This window comes from Oncorhynchus tshawytscha, linkage group LG17, assembly GCF_018296145.1.
Source record: "Oncorhynchus tshawytscha isolate Ot180627B linkage group LG17, Otsh_v2.0, whole genome shotgun sequence".
NCBI lineage: Eukaryota > Metazoa > Chordata > Actinopteri > Salmoniformes > Salmonidae > Oncorhynchus > Oncorhynchus tshawytscha.
This window is the reverse complement of record NC_056445.1, coordinates 1,440,063-1,455,962: the sequence shown is the minus strand read 5'-3', so window position 1 is coordinate 1,455,962 and position 15,900 is coordinate 1,440,063. Positions and strand designations below refer to the sequence as shown.

General features: G+C 40.8%; 1 protein-coding gene across 4 annotated transcripts in view; it reads left to right on the top strand.

Annotated features, from left to right (window-relative positions):
• LOC112216690 (endothelin-converting enzyme 2) overlaps positions 1-15,900 on the top strand; it is a 98,365-nt gene that overhangs the window by 65,996 nt on the left and 16,469 nt on the right. For all 4 annotated transcript variants that reach the window (XM_024376674.2, XM_024376673.2, XM_024376675.2 and 1 more), the window contains one exon: positions 4,765-4,907. In XM_024376674.2, coding sequence (XP_024232442.1) covers positions 4,765-4,907 — 143 coding nt within the window. The remainder of the gene's footprint in view (positions 1-4,764; positions 4,908-15,900) is intronic.

Sequence of the window (15,900 nt, the reverse complement as noted above, 5' to 3'; positions counted from 1 at the left end):
GGCCAACATCCAGTGAAATTGCAGAGCGCCAAAAACAGAAATACTTATTATAAAAATGCATAAAACATACAAGTGTTATACATCGGTTTAAAGATGAACTTCTTGTTAATCCAACCACGGTGTCAGATTTCAAAAAGGCTTCACGGCGAAAGCATACCATGCGATTATCTGAGAACAGTGCCCAGCTGACAAATCATTACAAACAGTTACCATCCAAGTAGAGGAGTTACACAAGTCAGAAATAGCGATACAATTTATCACTTACATTTGATCTTCATATGGTTGCACTCACAAGACTCCCATTTACTCAATAAATGTTTGTTTTGTTCGATAAAGTCTTTATATCCAAAAACCTCTGTTTTGTTCGCGCGCTTTGTTCAGTAATCCACAGGCTCAAACGCAGCCACAACAGGCAGACGAAAAATCCAAATAGTATCCGTAAAGGTCGTAGAAATATTTCAAGCAATGTTTATAATCAATCGTCAGGTTGTTTTTAGCCTAAATAATCTATAATATTTCAACCGGACAATAACGTTGTCAATATAAAAGGTTAACAAGAAAGGCACGCTCATAGTTGTGCGCAGGAAAAATCTCTGGGACACTCATTCAGAGTGGTCTTACTCTAATTTTTCAGAATACAAGCCTGAAACTATTTCTAAAGAGGTTGACATCTAGTGGAAGCCATAGGAAGTGCAATTTGAGTCCTAAGTCAATGGATACTGTAATGGCATTCAATAGAAAAGTACAAACATAAAACAATCCCACTTCCTGGATGGATTTTTCTCTGGTTTTCGCCTGTCAAATCAGCTCTGTTATACTCAGACATTATTGTAACAGTTTTGGAAACTTTAGAGTATTTTCTATCGAAATCGACCAATTATTGCATATCCTAGCTTCTGGGCCTGAGTAGTAGGCAGTTTACTTCGGGCAATCTTTTCACCCGGAAGGGAAAATAGTGCCCCCTACCCTATTGAAGTTAAAGGCAGTTTTCCATTTGTCTCCCTCCCTGATTCTCACTAGATTGTAAGCGTTGCAATCTAGTGAGAATTCTTCTTGGAAGAAGAATTGGCCTGATGGGCCAGGTCCAAGTCAGCGGACATCAGGGATAGGGGTAACGATTCTTAATCGTGATCTTGTTCAGCCCTCTGTAGTCAACGCAGGGATGCAGACCTCCATCCTTCTTTCCCAGGAAGAAGAAACCTACACCAGCTGGGGATGCTGAGGAGTGAATGAAAGGCGTCGTATGGACGATGAGGAAGGAGGGTGTCGGGTTGCCTCTTACTGAAGGCATTCAAAGTATTCAGGAGGGGGAGCAGAAAAGTCTTGGTCTTCAATGGAAGCAGGGGAATGCGGTAAGGCTCTAGGTGGGGGTCTTAGACATTTAGTCTGGCAGTTCTTACCCCAGTCTAGTAGGTGTCCTGTGGATCAGGAGAGTAGTAGGTTATGTAGCGCTAGCCAGGGGTACCCTAGGATAAGGAAGTTCTCGGAAGCCGTGATCAAACGAAAACTTTATGAGTGATTCACCCCAACCTGCAGTAGAATGGGCTTGGTCTGATATTCCACCTGGCCGGAGCCAATGGGGCGTCCATTGAGGGCATGAATCTGCAGAGGGATGGGACATTTCACACACGGGATTTGTAATTCTATTGTCGAAGTCTTGATTATCTGCAGCCCCGGAGTCCATGAAGGCTTGAATCTGGTGAATCCCCTCCGCTCTGGGCATGTAGCACGGAGATGGCTGAGACCTCCGCAGTAGAGGCAGCAGCCTTCGCATGTGCTTGTCATGCTCCTGTGGGCTCAGCCATGTGTGGGCTCAGTCATGTGTGTTCCAGCTGCATGGACTCCACAATGGTGGGCTTGGGGTGCTCAGGAAACCGGGATACGGGGATGGTGTCAAAAATGCGCTGTCTCACGCGTTCTGGGAGGTGGTTGTCGATCTTGATTGCCTGCGTTATCAGGGCCTCAAGATCCTCTCCCAGTTCCAGAGAAGCCAGAGAAGCCAGTTACTGCTTGGAGTAAAACAAAGCCAGGTGGAAAACAGTGACTAGGGCCTCCGTATTCCACCCACTCTTTGCGGCGATGGTGTGGAAGTTGATGGCGAAGTCAACCACTGGTCTGTTCCCTTGGCGGAAGTTGAACAGTCAGCAGGCCACTTCTCGTCTGCCAACTGGGTGGTCGAAGACTCATCGCAGCTCTGCAGTCAAAGCTAATATGGAGTTGCAGGATGGTGGCTTCTGTTCCCACACCGCCATTGCCCACGCCAGAGCCTTGCCCGAGAGTAGAGAGATGATCATGGTCTGATCAGTGTGGAACGAGGAGGACTGTAGCTCGAATAGGCAGTAGGAAACCCTTGAACCCCTGGCCGTCCTACCGCTCCGGGGCTGGGATCTTGGGTTACCTGTGCAGGTTCCCTGGAGGAACTATGGCGATGCCTGTAGCACTGGGCGATGAGACATAGGCATAGACTCCTCCTGGGTTGAGGTTGGACTGTCGTTGGAGGGAGTCGGTAAGTGCCCGGAGAGTCTCTGACATTTGGGAGAGTTGTTCTTGCTGCTGCACCAGCAGTGCTCCTTGGTGGATTACAACATTCTTGATCTGGTTGATCTCTGCTGGGTCCATGTTTGGCAGAAGCTTGCTGTGATGTGGTGAGGTTGGACCCATGTGCAGAGAAGAGACCAGACGAGGAATCATTATTTAAGGATAAACATAAATACTTTACTGAGAAACGGTAGCCAAAGGATCACAGTACACTAGAAAAACAACAAACACTAGGTCTCAAACTCACTCGGGAAACAAACACACACAGGAAATAAATTCAAGCTTCTGCAAAGGACAACAGAAAACACACCTCTTTCAGAGAAATCATAATGACTAAATAGAATACACCTGAGTTTTATTAATGCCACTAGGACAGTCTCTGCTGCCCTATAGTGACAGGTGGAACCATGGCAGTGGGAACTCCTTCAAGACTGTTGGAAAAGCATCACAGGTGACTACCTGGTTGAGAGAATTACTGGAGTGTGCAAAGCTGTCATCAATGCAAAGGGTGGCTACTTTGAAGAATCTCAAATATAAAATATATTTAGATTTGTTTAACACTTTTTTGGTTACTACATTATTCCATGTGTGTTATTTCATAGTTTTGATGTCTCACTATTATTCTACAATGTAGAAAATAGTAAAAAATAAAGAAAAACTCTTGAATGACTAGGTGTGTCCAAACTTTTGACTGGTACTGTATGTGTAGAATCATTTTGTATTTAGAATGGGGCATAATCATACACCTATCAGAACAGGGGCAGGTGAAAATGACATGTCATCCGACAACGCTTTTCCCACTGTTCATTTTCATGCCAGCCAGGTAGGTAACGTGCTTTATTTTAGGAAAGTTGAGAAATAAATATATTATGCCAAGGCTATAGAAAACTAGTGGGATCCTCCTCTTTTTAATAGAGACCATCAAACTCTGTTTTCTCACATAATTGCATAGCCTAACCTATAGAAATGTTGGCAACATGGGTTAATAGGAACACTTATTTAATTCCATGCATCAAGCAGCTTTGAGATGCTGGCTCTCGTTGCGCAACAGGTGATCCTATTCCGCTTAAACACTGAATGCCAGGGCTCTCATGAAGTGTTTGACTTAATTTTCAATTGCATTTGCATTGATGTCAGAGTGATTAGACAATAGAGCGTTGAGTTCCAGGCCATTAGGTACCGGCATCAGAATGCAGTTTTGGAGATGCTTAGTTACGGTCACATGGAATTTGATGGCAGTCATGACTCGTGGCGGTAATATATATTGTGTCAAAATTCTGGTATTGTGACCACACTAATTATTAAGCATGTTACAATGCATCATAAGGATTGTCAGAAAAAACAGGTAGTCATACTATATTTGTATTTATTTAATTTAATTTAACCTTTATTTTACTTGGCAGGTTTTTATTTACTGTACTTTTTTGTGCATTAAAGACCAAACAACTAAACGACAGCCTCCATCCCATCATCTTTCTCCCTCCCTGCTCTGTCCTCGGCTCCCACGTTCTGGATTAAAGCAGTTTGGATGTGGGTCTGCGGCTGAGGGCTGAGGATTTTACTGTAATACCCCTTCTTACCTTCCAGGATAGGGGTGGCTGTGATTGCGTCTGGGACTTGGAATACAAATTTATGAGGGCTGCATGGTCCTCTCACTGTTTTGTCTCTCTCTCTTGCGCTCTCTCTTTCCCTCGCTCTCTGTCTAAATATTATGGATAATTTGGTTTAGTTTTAAGGAATAGTTTACAAATCAAAGGTTGCATTCAGATTCTCTACCCTTCTCCAAAAGTGTGCACTTGTTCACTCCCACTAATGCATTTAAAATCATTGGTTTGGATCAAGCATGGCTGGAGGGAATTTCCCCCATATTCCTTACGTGAGTCCATTCCTTTTAAGTCCATGGGGGGAGTGTATTAGTGCAAACTTTGGGAGAAGTGTAGAGAATTGGAATGTAGCCTAAATCATGTAGCCATATGGTATTGTGGTTAGTCCACCATCTATATGGAGGGAATTCCAACAGCTTAAAAAAACAATAAAATGTTGAGATCTGTTGTGTGGATCCAACAATATGCCTCATGAATTGAATAGATACAAAATTGTGTCTAAATTAAAAGATGCAGTTATGTGGGACACTTGAGTTCTGAAAATGTCTAAAAACATTGTTTTTGTGTTGAACTGTCTTTTTCATAAGGGTGACCCCTGACCTCTAACCTCTCTCGCCCTCAGCTGTTGGCTCCGGCAGTGGACTGGCTGGACTACCTGTCCTCTGCCCTGTCCCCTCTGGACCTGAACGACACAGAGCCTGTGGTGCTATATGCCAAGGAGTACTTGCAGCAGGTGTCTGACCTGATCAACAAGACCGAGCGCAGGTAAGGACCTGGACGGAACTCAACCTGGTCGTACTGATCCCCCGTCAGCCAAAGGTCAGGTCACGTGGTCAGGAAATACTCCAAGGTCCATCCGTAACACATTGTGACATAGCTGAATCGGCAGCCATGCTTCTGCGCTACCAGTTTTTTTCATGTCTTGTCCTGGAGGCAGAACTGCGATTTTTGCTACACAAGGTCAGGTTTAAAATGTAATGACTTTGTGGCTGTGCCAGCAACTGACAATTCCGCAGAGCTGCCTCCAGAACAAGATTCATGACAAAAAACACAAACCTGCTATAATAGGAGAACATTTGGCACGTCTTTATGACCCTAATGAAGCTAATTTCTTAATCAATCCCATATACTACGTTCTTACAAAAAAGTTTTTAAATTCTCTAGTAATGCCAATATTGAAGACTATCAAATGCTTCTCAAAGATGCCCTCTGGTGGTCAAACTAGCACTAACTAGCATTAATGGTAAAAATGTCTTACAATGAAATAACGTGCCATAGAATTCTGCAGCAACCCGCAAGGTGTGCTGCAGTATGACGCAACTTTTAAAGGAGGAACCACTATTGGTAGAGTTTTTAAAGTGACTATGCATAGATAATATAACAGAGAGTAGCAGCAGTACAAATAGTCTTGGTAGCCATTAGATGTTCAGGAGTCTTATTGCTTGGGGGTAGAAGCTGTTTAGAAGCAACTTGGACCTAGACTTGGCGCTCCGGTACCGCTTGCCGTGCGGTAGCAGAGAGAACAGTCCATGATTAGGGTGGCTGAAGTATTTGACCATTTTTAGGGCCTTCCTCTGACACCACCTGGTATAGAGGTCCTGGATGGCAGGAAGCTTGGCCCCAGTGATATACTGGGCCGTTCACACTACCCTCTATAGTGCCTTGCGGTCGGAGGCCAAGCAGTTGCCATACCAGGCGGTGATGCAACCAGTCATGCTCCATGCTCTCGATGGTGCAGCTGTAGAACCCGTTGAGGGTACAACTGAATGCCTTCAACTGAAATGTGTCTTCCGCATTTAAACCTCTGAATCAGAGAGGTGCTGGGGTCTGGAGTACAGGTGGGGACTGAGCATGTACACCTGATGGACCCCCATGTTGAGGATCAGCGTGGCCGATGTGTTGTTACCTACCCTTACCCCCAGGGGTGGCCCATCAGGAAGTCCAGGATCCAGTTGCAGAGGGAGATGTTTAGTCCCAGGGTCCGTAGCTATTGATGAGCTTTGAGGGCACTATGGTGTTGAACGCTGAGCTGTAGTCAATGAATAGCATTCTCACATAGGTGTTCCTTTTGTCCAGGTGGGAAAGGGCAGTGTGGAGTGCAATAGAGATTGCATCATCTGTGGATCTGTTAGGCTAGTATGCAAATTGAAGTGGATCTAGGGTTTCTGGGATAATGGTGTTGATGTGAGCAATGACCAGCCTTTCAAAGCACTTCATGGCTACAGACGTGAGTGCTACGGGTCGGTAGTCATTTTGGCAGGTTATCTTAGAAGATGAGCGACCCAGGAATGTGTGTGCTTTGGGGACCTTTAACAGAATGTGAATGGCAGAACGGGGGTTGTATGTGGAGGATGAGGGCTGCAGTAGATATCTCAGATAGGGGGGAGTGAGGCCTAAGACGGTTTTATAAATAAGGATCAACCAGTGGGTCTTGCTACGGGTATACAGAGATGACCAGTTTACAGATGCCTATAGAGGGCAGTGATGTGTCCTAGGTACTGGGAGACTTGTCCGGATCAAGGGGAAGATGAAGGGAGTACAGTACAGAGAGATCCTTGATTAAAAACCTGCTCTCAGATCGGGGCAAAGGTTCACAATCCAACAGTCATACCCAAGTAGACTCGAGGCTGTAATAACTGCCAAAGGTGCTTCAACAAAGTACTGAGTAAAGGGTCTGAATACTTATGTAAATGTGTAATTTTTTTATACATTTGCTGTTTTTCCTTGTCATTATGGGGTTTTGTGTGTAGATTGATTTTTAGAATAAGTCTGTAACGTACAAAGCCAAAGCCCCCCGATGGGAGAGCATAAACTACAAGGAAATTCTCAAAGCTGCTAATGAGTACCTTGAAGACCTTAGCCGGTGGGAATTCCTGTGGGGTACCCCACTCAGGCAGTGATTCTGCTGGCAACACTAGCTGCAGTATCCCATGGGGAGGGGGCCACACTTGGACATTCAGAGATGGTGCATATTATTGTGGACCTGGTGGCACAAAATCATCAGAGGTCTGACTGCACAGAGATCCTTGGGAATATGGTCACAACTGGGGATCAGCGTGTGTGTGTTTCTTGGAAAGGGGTTGTATCTGATCTCCATCAGCTAGGACTTGACAATGGTTAATCCATTTTTGCCCGTTTTTACTCAATTATGCATGCCTTCTCATACAACTGCAACTTTATATATATTTGTAATCAAATCCTTTCTTGAGTTCTGGGATGAAACAACTGTTGAGCATCTGAGTGTCTGGTTGCTTGTGGGGGAAAGGGTTGTGTGTGTCCCACAACTGTTACTAGGGAGTAAAGTGGTTAGGGACAATATACGATGAATCACAATAATTGTTTCCTAAAATAATAATTGCTTGCCAAAGTGTAATTTTTGTAATGGCAATCCTGGTAAGAGGTAACAATCCTTTGCAATGTATGTGTGTATGTGTATGTATATGTGTGTATACATGTATGTATGTATGTATGTATGTATGTATGTATGTATGTATGTGTGTGTGTGTGTATGTGTGTATACATGTATGTATGTATGTGTGTGTGTATGTATGTGTGTGTATACATCTATGTATGTGTGTGTATATATGTATATATATATATGTGTATATATATATATGTATATATGTATATATATATACGTATATATGTGTATATATATACGTATATACAGTGCCTTGCGAAAGTATTCGGCCCCCTTGAACTTTGCGACCTTTTGCCACATTTCAGGCTTCAAACATAAAGATATAAAACTGTATTTTTTTGTGAAGAATCAACAACAAGTGGGACACAATCATGAAGTGGAACGACATTTATTGGATATTTCAAACTTTTTAACAAATCAAAAACTGAAAAATTGGGCGTGCAAAATTATTCAGCCCCTTTACTTTCAGTGCAGCAAACTCTCTCCAGAAGTTCAGTGAGGATCTCTGAATGATCCAATGTTGAACTAAATGACTAATGATGATAAATACAATCCACCTGTGTGTAATCAAGTCTCCGTATAAATGCACCTGCACTGTGATAGTCTCAGAGGTCCGTTAAAAGCGCAGAGAGCATCATGAAGAACAAGGAACACACCAGGCAGGTCCGAAATACTGTTGTGAAGAAGTTTAAAGCTGGATTTGGATACAAAAAGATTTCCCAAGCTTTAAACGTCCCAAGGAGCACTGTGCAAGCGATAATATTGAAATGGAAGGAGTATCAGACCACTGCAAATCTACCAAGACCTGGCCGTCCCTCTAAACTTTCAGCTCATACAAGGAGAAGACTGATCAGAGATGCAGCCAAGAGGCCCATGATCACTCTGGATGAACTGCAGAGATCTACAGCTGAGGTGGGAGACTCTGTCCATAGGACAACAATAAGTCATATATTGCACAAATCTGGCCTTTATGGAAGAGTGGCAAGAAGAAAGCCATTTCTTAAAGATATCCATAAAAAGTGTTGTTTAAAGTTTGCCACAAGCCACCTGGGAGACACACCAAACATGTGGAAGAAGGTGCTCTGGTCAGATGAAACCAAAATTGAACTTTTTGGCAACAATGCAAAACGTTATGTTTGGCGTAAAAGCAACACAGCTCATCACCCTGAACACACCATCCCCACTGTCAAACATGTTGGTGGCAGCATCATGGTTTGCGGCCTGCTTTTCTTCAGCAGGGACAGGGAAGATGGTTAAAATTGATGGGAAGATGGATGGAGCCAAATACAGGACCATTCTGGAAGAAAACCTGATGGAGTCTGCAAAAGACCTGAGACTGGGACGGAGATTTGTCTTCCAACAAGACAATGATCCAAAACATAAAGCAAAATCTACAATGGAATGGTTCAAAAATAAACATATCCAGGTGTTAGAATGGCCAAGTCAAAGTCCAGACCTGAATCCAATCGAGAATCTGTGGAAAGAACTGAAAACTGCTGTTCACAAATGCTCTCCATCCAACCTCACTGAGCTCGAGCTGTTTTGCAAGGAGGAATGGGAAAAAATTTCAGTCTCTCGATGTGCAAAACTAATAGAGACATACCCCAAGCGACTTACAGCTGTAATCGCAGCAAAAGGTGGCGATACAAAGTATTAACTTAAGGGGGCTGAATAATTTTGCACGCCCAATTTTTCAGTTTTTGATTTGTTAAAAAAGTTTGAAATATCCAATAAATGTCGTTCCACTTCAAGATTGTGTCCCACTTGTTGTTGATTCTTCACAAAAAAATAGTTTTATATCTTTATGTTTGAAGCCTGAAATGTGGCAAAAGGTCGCAAAGTTCAAGGGGGCCGAATACTTTCGCAAGGCACTGTATGTATATACGTATACATATATACGTATATATATATATATACATATATGTGTGTATGTATGTTTGTATGTATGTATGTGTGTGTGTATATATATATATACGTATACATATATATATATATATTTACATATATATATATATAATGTGTGTGTGTGTGTGTATATATATGTGTGTGTGTGTGTGTGTATATATTTATATATATATATATATATATATATTTTTTTTTACCTTTTATTTTACGAGGCAAGTCAGTTAAGAACACATTCTTATTTTCAATGATGGCCTGGGAACAGTGGGTTAACTGCCTGTTCAGGGGCAGAACGACAGATTTGTACCTTGTCAGCTCGGGGATTCAAACTTGCAGCCTTTCGGTTACTAGTCCAACGCTCTAACCACTAGGCTACCCTGCCGCCATATATATGTGTATATACGTATATATGTATATATATATATATATATATATGTATGTATGTATGTATGTATGTATGTGTGTGTGTGTGTGTGTGTGTGTGTGTGCGTGTGCGTGCGCATACATATATATACACGCACGCACACACACATACATACACACACACACAGAGACAGATATATATCCATACAATTAGCTTATATATAATATTATTTTTTGCTTCTAAAGCCATGAAATCATTTTCTGGAATATTCCAAGCTGTTCAAAGGCACAGTCAATTTAGTGTATGTAAACTTCTGACCCACTGGAATTGTCATACAGTGAATTTTAAGTGAAATAATCTGTCTGTAAACAATTGTTGGAAAGATTACCTGTCATGCACCAAGTAGATGTCCTACCCGACTTGCCAGAACTATTGTTTGTTATGAAGAAATGTGTGGAGTGGTTAAAAAATGAGTATTAATGACTCCAACCTAAGTGTATGTAAACTTCCGACGTCAATTGTAAATGGAGGCTTACATTTCCAGACCTAGTGAGATATACATGGTGGAGGCTCAATCAATCTAGTCGACTTGATTACTTTCTTATGTCATTCTCTCTGGCACCAAAAGTTTAAAAAGTGTTGATGGGGACAGAATGCGGTCGGACCATCACATAATTGGCATATATATTTTGCTTACGGAGGTTCCACGTGGTCGAGGATATTGGAAATTGAATCAAAGACTATTGGATGATAACTTGTTTTTAAATAGGACAGAAGAATTTATAACTGTCTTTTTCCGACATAACATAGGTAAAAGCAGATCCCCCTAATTGTATGGGACACTTTTAAATGTGCCTTAGAGGCCATGCAATTCCATACTCATCTCTAAAACAAAAGAAATGTAGTTCAAAAGAGTTCATATTTACAAAGAAAATGAAAGGACTAACAGTATAGATAGATATCAATTTAACTGTACCATAGAGGCTCAAAATAAGTTAGAGGCGAAACAAAAAGAAATGGAGAAATTTATTCAAGAAAGATCCAGCGTAATATATTAGAATAATAAATTGAACTGGATGGAATAGGGTGAAAAATGCACCAAATTATTTTTTTATCTTCAACATTGAAATGCTACCAAAAATTATTTACAGAAAATGTACTGGGAGTCGCCCATCATTCAGAAAACAATATTTTGAAAGAGGAAGTAAAATACTTTAAGAATATATTTTCGTCTTAGTCTCCTCCATCTCCACTAACCAAAGCTAATTGTATGGATTTTTTCCCCTATTACTGTAAAATTAACAGCTGCACAGAAGGACTCATGTGATGGCCAAATTACAGAGGAGGAACTTCTTGATGTAATTAAAGCCTTTGTCTGGAAAAACTCCAGGGCTGGGTGGCATACCAGTGGAGGTATACCAAAACCTTTTTTATATACTCAGAGGACTGTTATTAACATGTTTTAACCACTCCTGTATAAATGGTAGATTATCGGACACTCAACAAGAAGGTGTGATTTCATTAATACTGAAACAGGATCCAATGTAAAAATAATTGGAGGCCTCTTTCACTTCAGTGTCTTGATGCTAAAACTATTAGCGCATAGAATTAAAAAGGTATTGTTTGATATTATGCATCCTAATCAGACAGTTTTTTTTACATGGACAATACATTGGAGATAATAATAGACAAGTACTGGAAACAATAGAACACTTTGAAATATCTGGGAATCCAGGCCTGGAATTCATAGCTGACTTTGAAAAGGCCTTTGATAAAGTATGACTGGAGTTTATATATAAATGCCTGGAATATATCAATTTTGGAGAATCTCTTATAAAATGGGTTAAAGTTATTTATACTAACCCTAGGTGTAAAATAGTAAATAATGGCTACATCTCAGAAAGTTTTAAACTGTCAAGAGGATTAAAACAAGGTTGTCCACTATCGGCATATATATTTATTATTGCAATCAAAATGTTAGCTGTTAAAATCAGATCCAATAATAAAATCAAGGGATTAGAAGTCCAGGGCTTAAAAACTGTATCATTGTACAAATGTATCATTGTACTGTGATTCATATTTTCTTTTAAATCCACAGTTAGAATTCCTCCATAGCCTCGTAGAAGATCTATCGATAACATCTTGCTACCATGGAAAGGAAAATACCTGTCTATTTGTGGAAAATTACCCCGATTAACTCTTTAGTCATATTATCAGCGCCGTATGTATAGGTGGCAGGGAAGTCAGGCGCAGGATAGTCAAAATGGAGTGTAAATGGAGTCTTTTAATAAATGTCCACGGAACATGCTCCATAACACAAAGTACAGACATGAACAAACATGGGTACGAGGACCCGTCGCGCACCAACACAACAAATAAACACTGACAATAAAACAATCTCTGACAAAGACATGAGGGGAAACAGAGGGTTAAATACACAACAGGTAATGAATGGGATTTAAAACAGGTGTGTGGGAAGATGAGACAAAACCAATGGAAAATGAAAAATGGATCAATGATGGCTAGAAGACAGGTGACGTCGAACGCCGAGCACCGCCCGAACAAGGAGAGGCAACGACTTCGGCAGAAGTCGTGACACATATCCCAGTTTACCAATTTCCTTATGGTTTTGCCTACACCTAGCGACCTGCTTTTTAAATTGTATGAGCAAAAAATATTTGATTTGATTTGGAATGGCAAGCTAGACCAAATTAAAATGGCCTATTTTATATAATGAATATGAATTTGGGGGGCAGAAATGATTAAATATTAACGCATTAGACGTCTCACTAAAGGCGTCAGTCATACAAAAGTTATACTTAAATCCATACTGGTTCTCTATTAAATTAGTAAGAATGTCTCACCCCATGTTCAAGAATGGCCTTTATTCAGATTACAACCCCTCACTTTCCGATATTTGAAAACGAAATCATCTGTTTCTCAAACTAGACACTCTAATGTACATACCCTCTTGCTCAGTTGTGAACGGGGGCCTCCCACTCCTCTTTCTATTTTGGTTAAAGCCAGTTTGCGCTGTTCTGTGAAGGGTGTAGTACACAGTGTTGTACAAGTTCTTCAGTTTCTTGGCAGTTTCTCGCATGGAATAGCCTTTATTTCTTAGAACAAGAATAGGCTGAGGAGAAAGTTATTTGTTTCTATCCATTTTGAGCCTGTAATCGAACCCACAAATGCTGATGCTCCAGATACTCAACTAGTCTAAAGGCCAGTTTTATTGCTTCTTTAATCAGGACAACAGTTTTCAACTGTGCTGACATAATTGCAAAAGGGTTTTCTAATGATCAGTTAGCCTTTTAAAATGATGAACTTGGATTAGCTAACACAATGTGCCATAATGGGCCTCTGCATGCCTATGTAGATATTCCATTAAAAATCAGCCATTTCCAGCAACAATAGTAATTTACAACATTAACAATGTCTACACTGTATTTCGGATCAATTTGATGTTATTTTAATGGACCAAAAACAAGGACATTTCTAAGTGACCCTAAACCTTTGAATGGTAGTGAATGTTACACATGCAGCTAACACAAATATATGGAAATCCTTGCTCTACCCAAAATTACAACCAACTAATTGCAGCCTTACTACAAAAATGGAAGAGGTAAGTGGAAGGGGGAAAAAGTAAGGAACATGTCTGTTGGCCCTTCATTAAAGACCCAAATTGTTTAAAGAAAAGTGTGAAAAATAAAAATATATACCAGTTTCATTTAAGGGCCAAAACATTTACAGATGTGCCATATAGATTGCAAAATTGTTGGGAAGAGATTTTCGATGTACCAATTCCATGGCACATGGTTTATGAATTGACATGCAAACGACGCCGGATTCGAAACGTAGAATTTTTCAATTTAAATGATTATACAACATTTTTACAATAAATAGGATGTTATATGAGGGAAATAAACTTCCCAGCTCCGCAGATTTTGAAGCGAGGAGGTAGTCATTAGATCATTTATTTTGTTACTGTCCATATGTAGCCATATGGTATTTGCTGTTTTTGGTATGTTATTAGGATCCCCATTACTCTTTCTGGGGTCCACACAAAACATGAAACATTATACAGAACGTCAATAGACAAGAACAGAACCACACACATTTTTGGGGGTGAGGGGGGGTACTGTGAAAAGACCCTTGGTGGCATGTCTTGTGGGATAAGTGTGTGTGTCAGAGCTGTGTGGAAGTTGACTATGCAACCAATTTGTGATTTTCGACACATTCGACACGCTAGCGTCCCACCTCGACAACAGCCAGTGAAATTGCAGGGCGCCAAATTAAAAACAACAGAAATCCCATAATTAAAATTTCTCAAACATACAAGTAGTTGTGAACTGGGGCCTCCCACTCCTCTTTCTATTTTGGTTAAAGCCAGTTTAAATATATACTTCTTGTAAATCCAACCACAGTGTCCGATTTCAAAATGGCTTTACTGCGAAAGCACACCAAACAATTGTGTTAGGTCAGTACCTAGTCACAGAAAAACACAGCCATTTGTCCAGCCAGAGGAGAGGAGTCACAAAAAGCAGAAATAGAGATAAAATTAATCCCTAACCTTTAATGATCTTCATCAGATGGCACTCATAGGACTTCATGTTACACAATACATGTATGTTTTGTTCGATAAAGTTCATATTTATATCCAAAAATCTCAGTTTACATTGGCGTGTTATGGTCAGAAATGCATTGTCTCAAACAAACATCCGGTGAAAGTGCAGAGAGCCACATCAAATAACAGAAATACTCATCATAAACATTGATAAACGATACAAGTGTTAAACATGGAATTATAGATAAACTTCTCCTTAATGCAACCGCTGAGTCAGATTTCAAAAATGCCTTTTGGCGAAAGCACACTGCGATTATGTTTGGTCAGCTCCAAGCCACAGAAACCCATACAGCCATTTTCCAAACAAGGAGAGGTGTCACAAAAGTCAGAAATAGCATTAAAATTAATCACTTACCTTTGATGATCTTCATCTGGTGGCACTCCCAGTTCTCGATGTTAGACAATAAATGTTTGTTTTGGTTGATAATGTCCCTCCTTTTTGTTCACGTGTTTTGTCCAGTAATCCGAATGCAGAAGGCGCGGGCACGAATTCCAGGACTAAAAGTTAATAAAAGGTACAATAAAAGTTAGTAGAAACATGCCAAACGATGTTTAAAATCAATCCTCCGGTTGTTTTTGTCAAAAATAATGAATAATATTTCAACTGGACAAAAGCTTTGTCAATAGGAAACAAGGAAACAAGGAATAGGAATAGGAAACAAGAAAGGCGCGTTCACGATCAGGGCGCATGGCTGATGAATGGAAATTTCCACTGGCCACTGATTGACAGTGCTGTATCTCCCTCATTTTTCAGAGTAAAAGCCTGAAACAATGCCTAACGACTGGCTACATGTGGAGGAAGACACGGAGCTCGTGAACTGGGGCCTTATTCTTTGTATGGTGGATAGGCTTTCAATGGAAAAATAATAGTACTTCCTGGTTGTATTCTCCTCGGGTTTTCGCCTGCCATATCAGTTCTGTTATACTCAGACATTATTGTAACAGTTTTGGAAACTGTGTGTTTTCAGAGTGTTTTCTGTCCAAATCTACTAATTATATGATTTCATGCCTGTCAACATCAGAAGCCTCCTCCCTAAGTTTGTTTTACTCACTGCTTTAGCACACTCTGCTAACCCTGATGTCCTTGCCGTGTCTGAATCCTGGCTCAGGAAGGACACTAAAAATTTGGAGATTTCTTTACCCAACTATAACATTTTCCGTCAAGATAGAACTGCCAAAGGGGGAGGAGTTGCAGTCTACTGCAGAGATAGCCTGCAAAGTAATGTCATACTTTCCAGGTCCATACCCAAACAGTTCGAACTACTAATTAAAAAAATTACTCTCTCCAGAAATAAGTCTCTCACTGTTGCCGCCTGCTTACCGACCCCCCTCAGCTCCCAGCTGTGCCCTGGACACCAATTGTGAATTGATCGCCCCCCATCTAGCTTCAGAGTTTGTTCTGTTAGGTGACCTAAACTGGGATATGCTTAACACCCCGGCAGTCCTA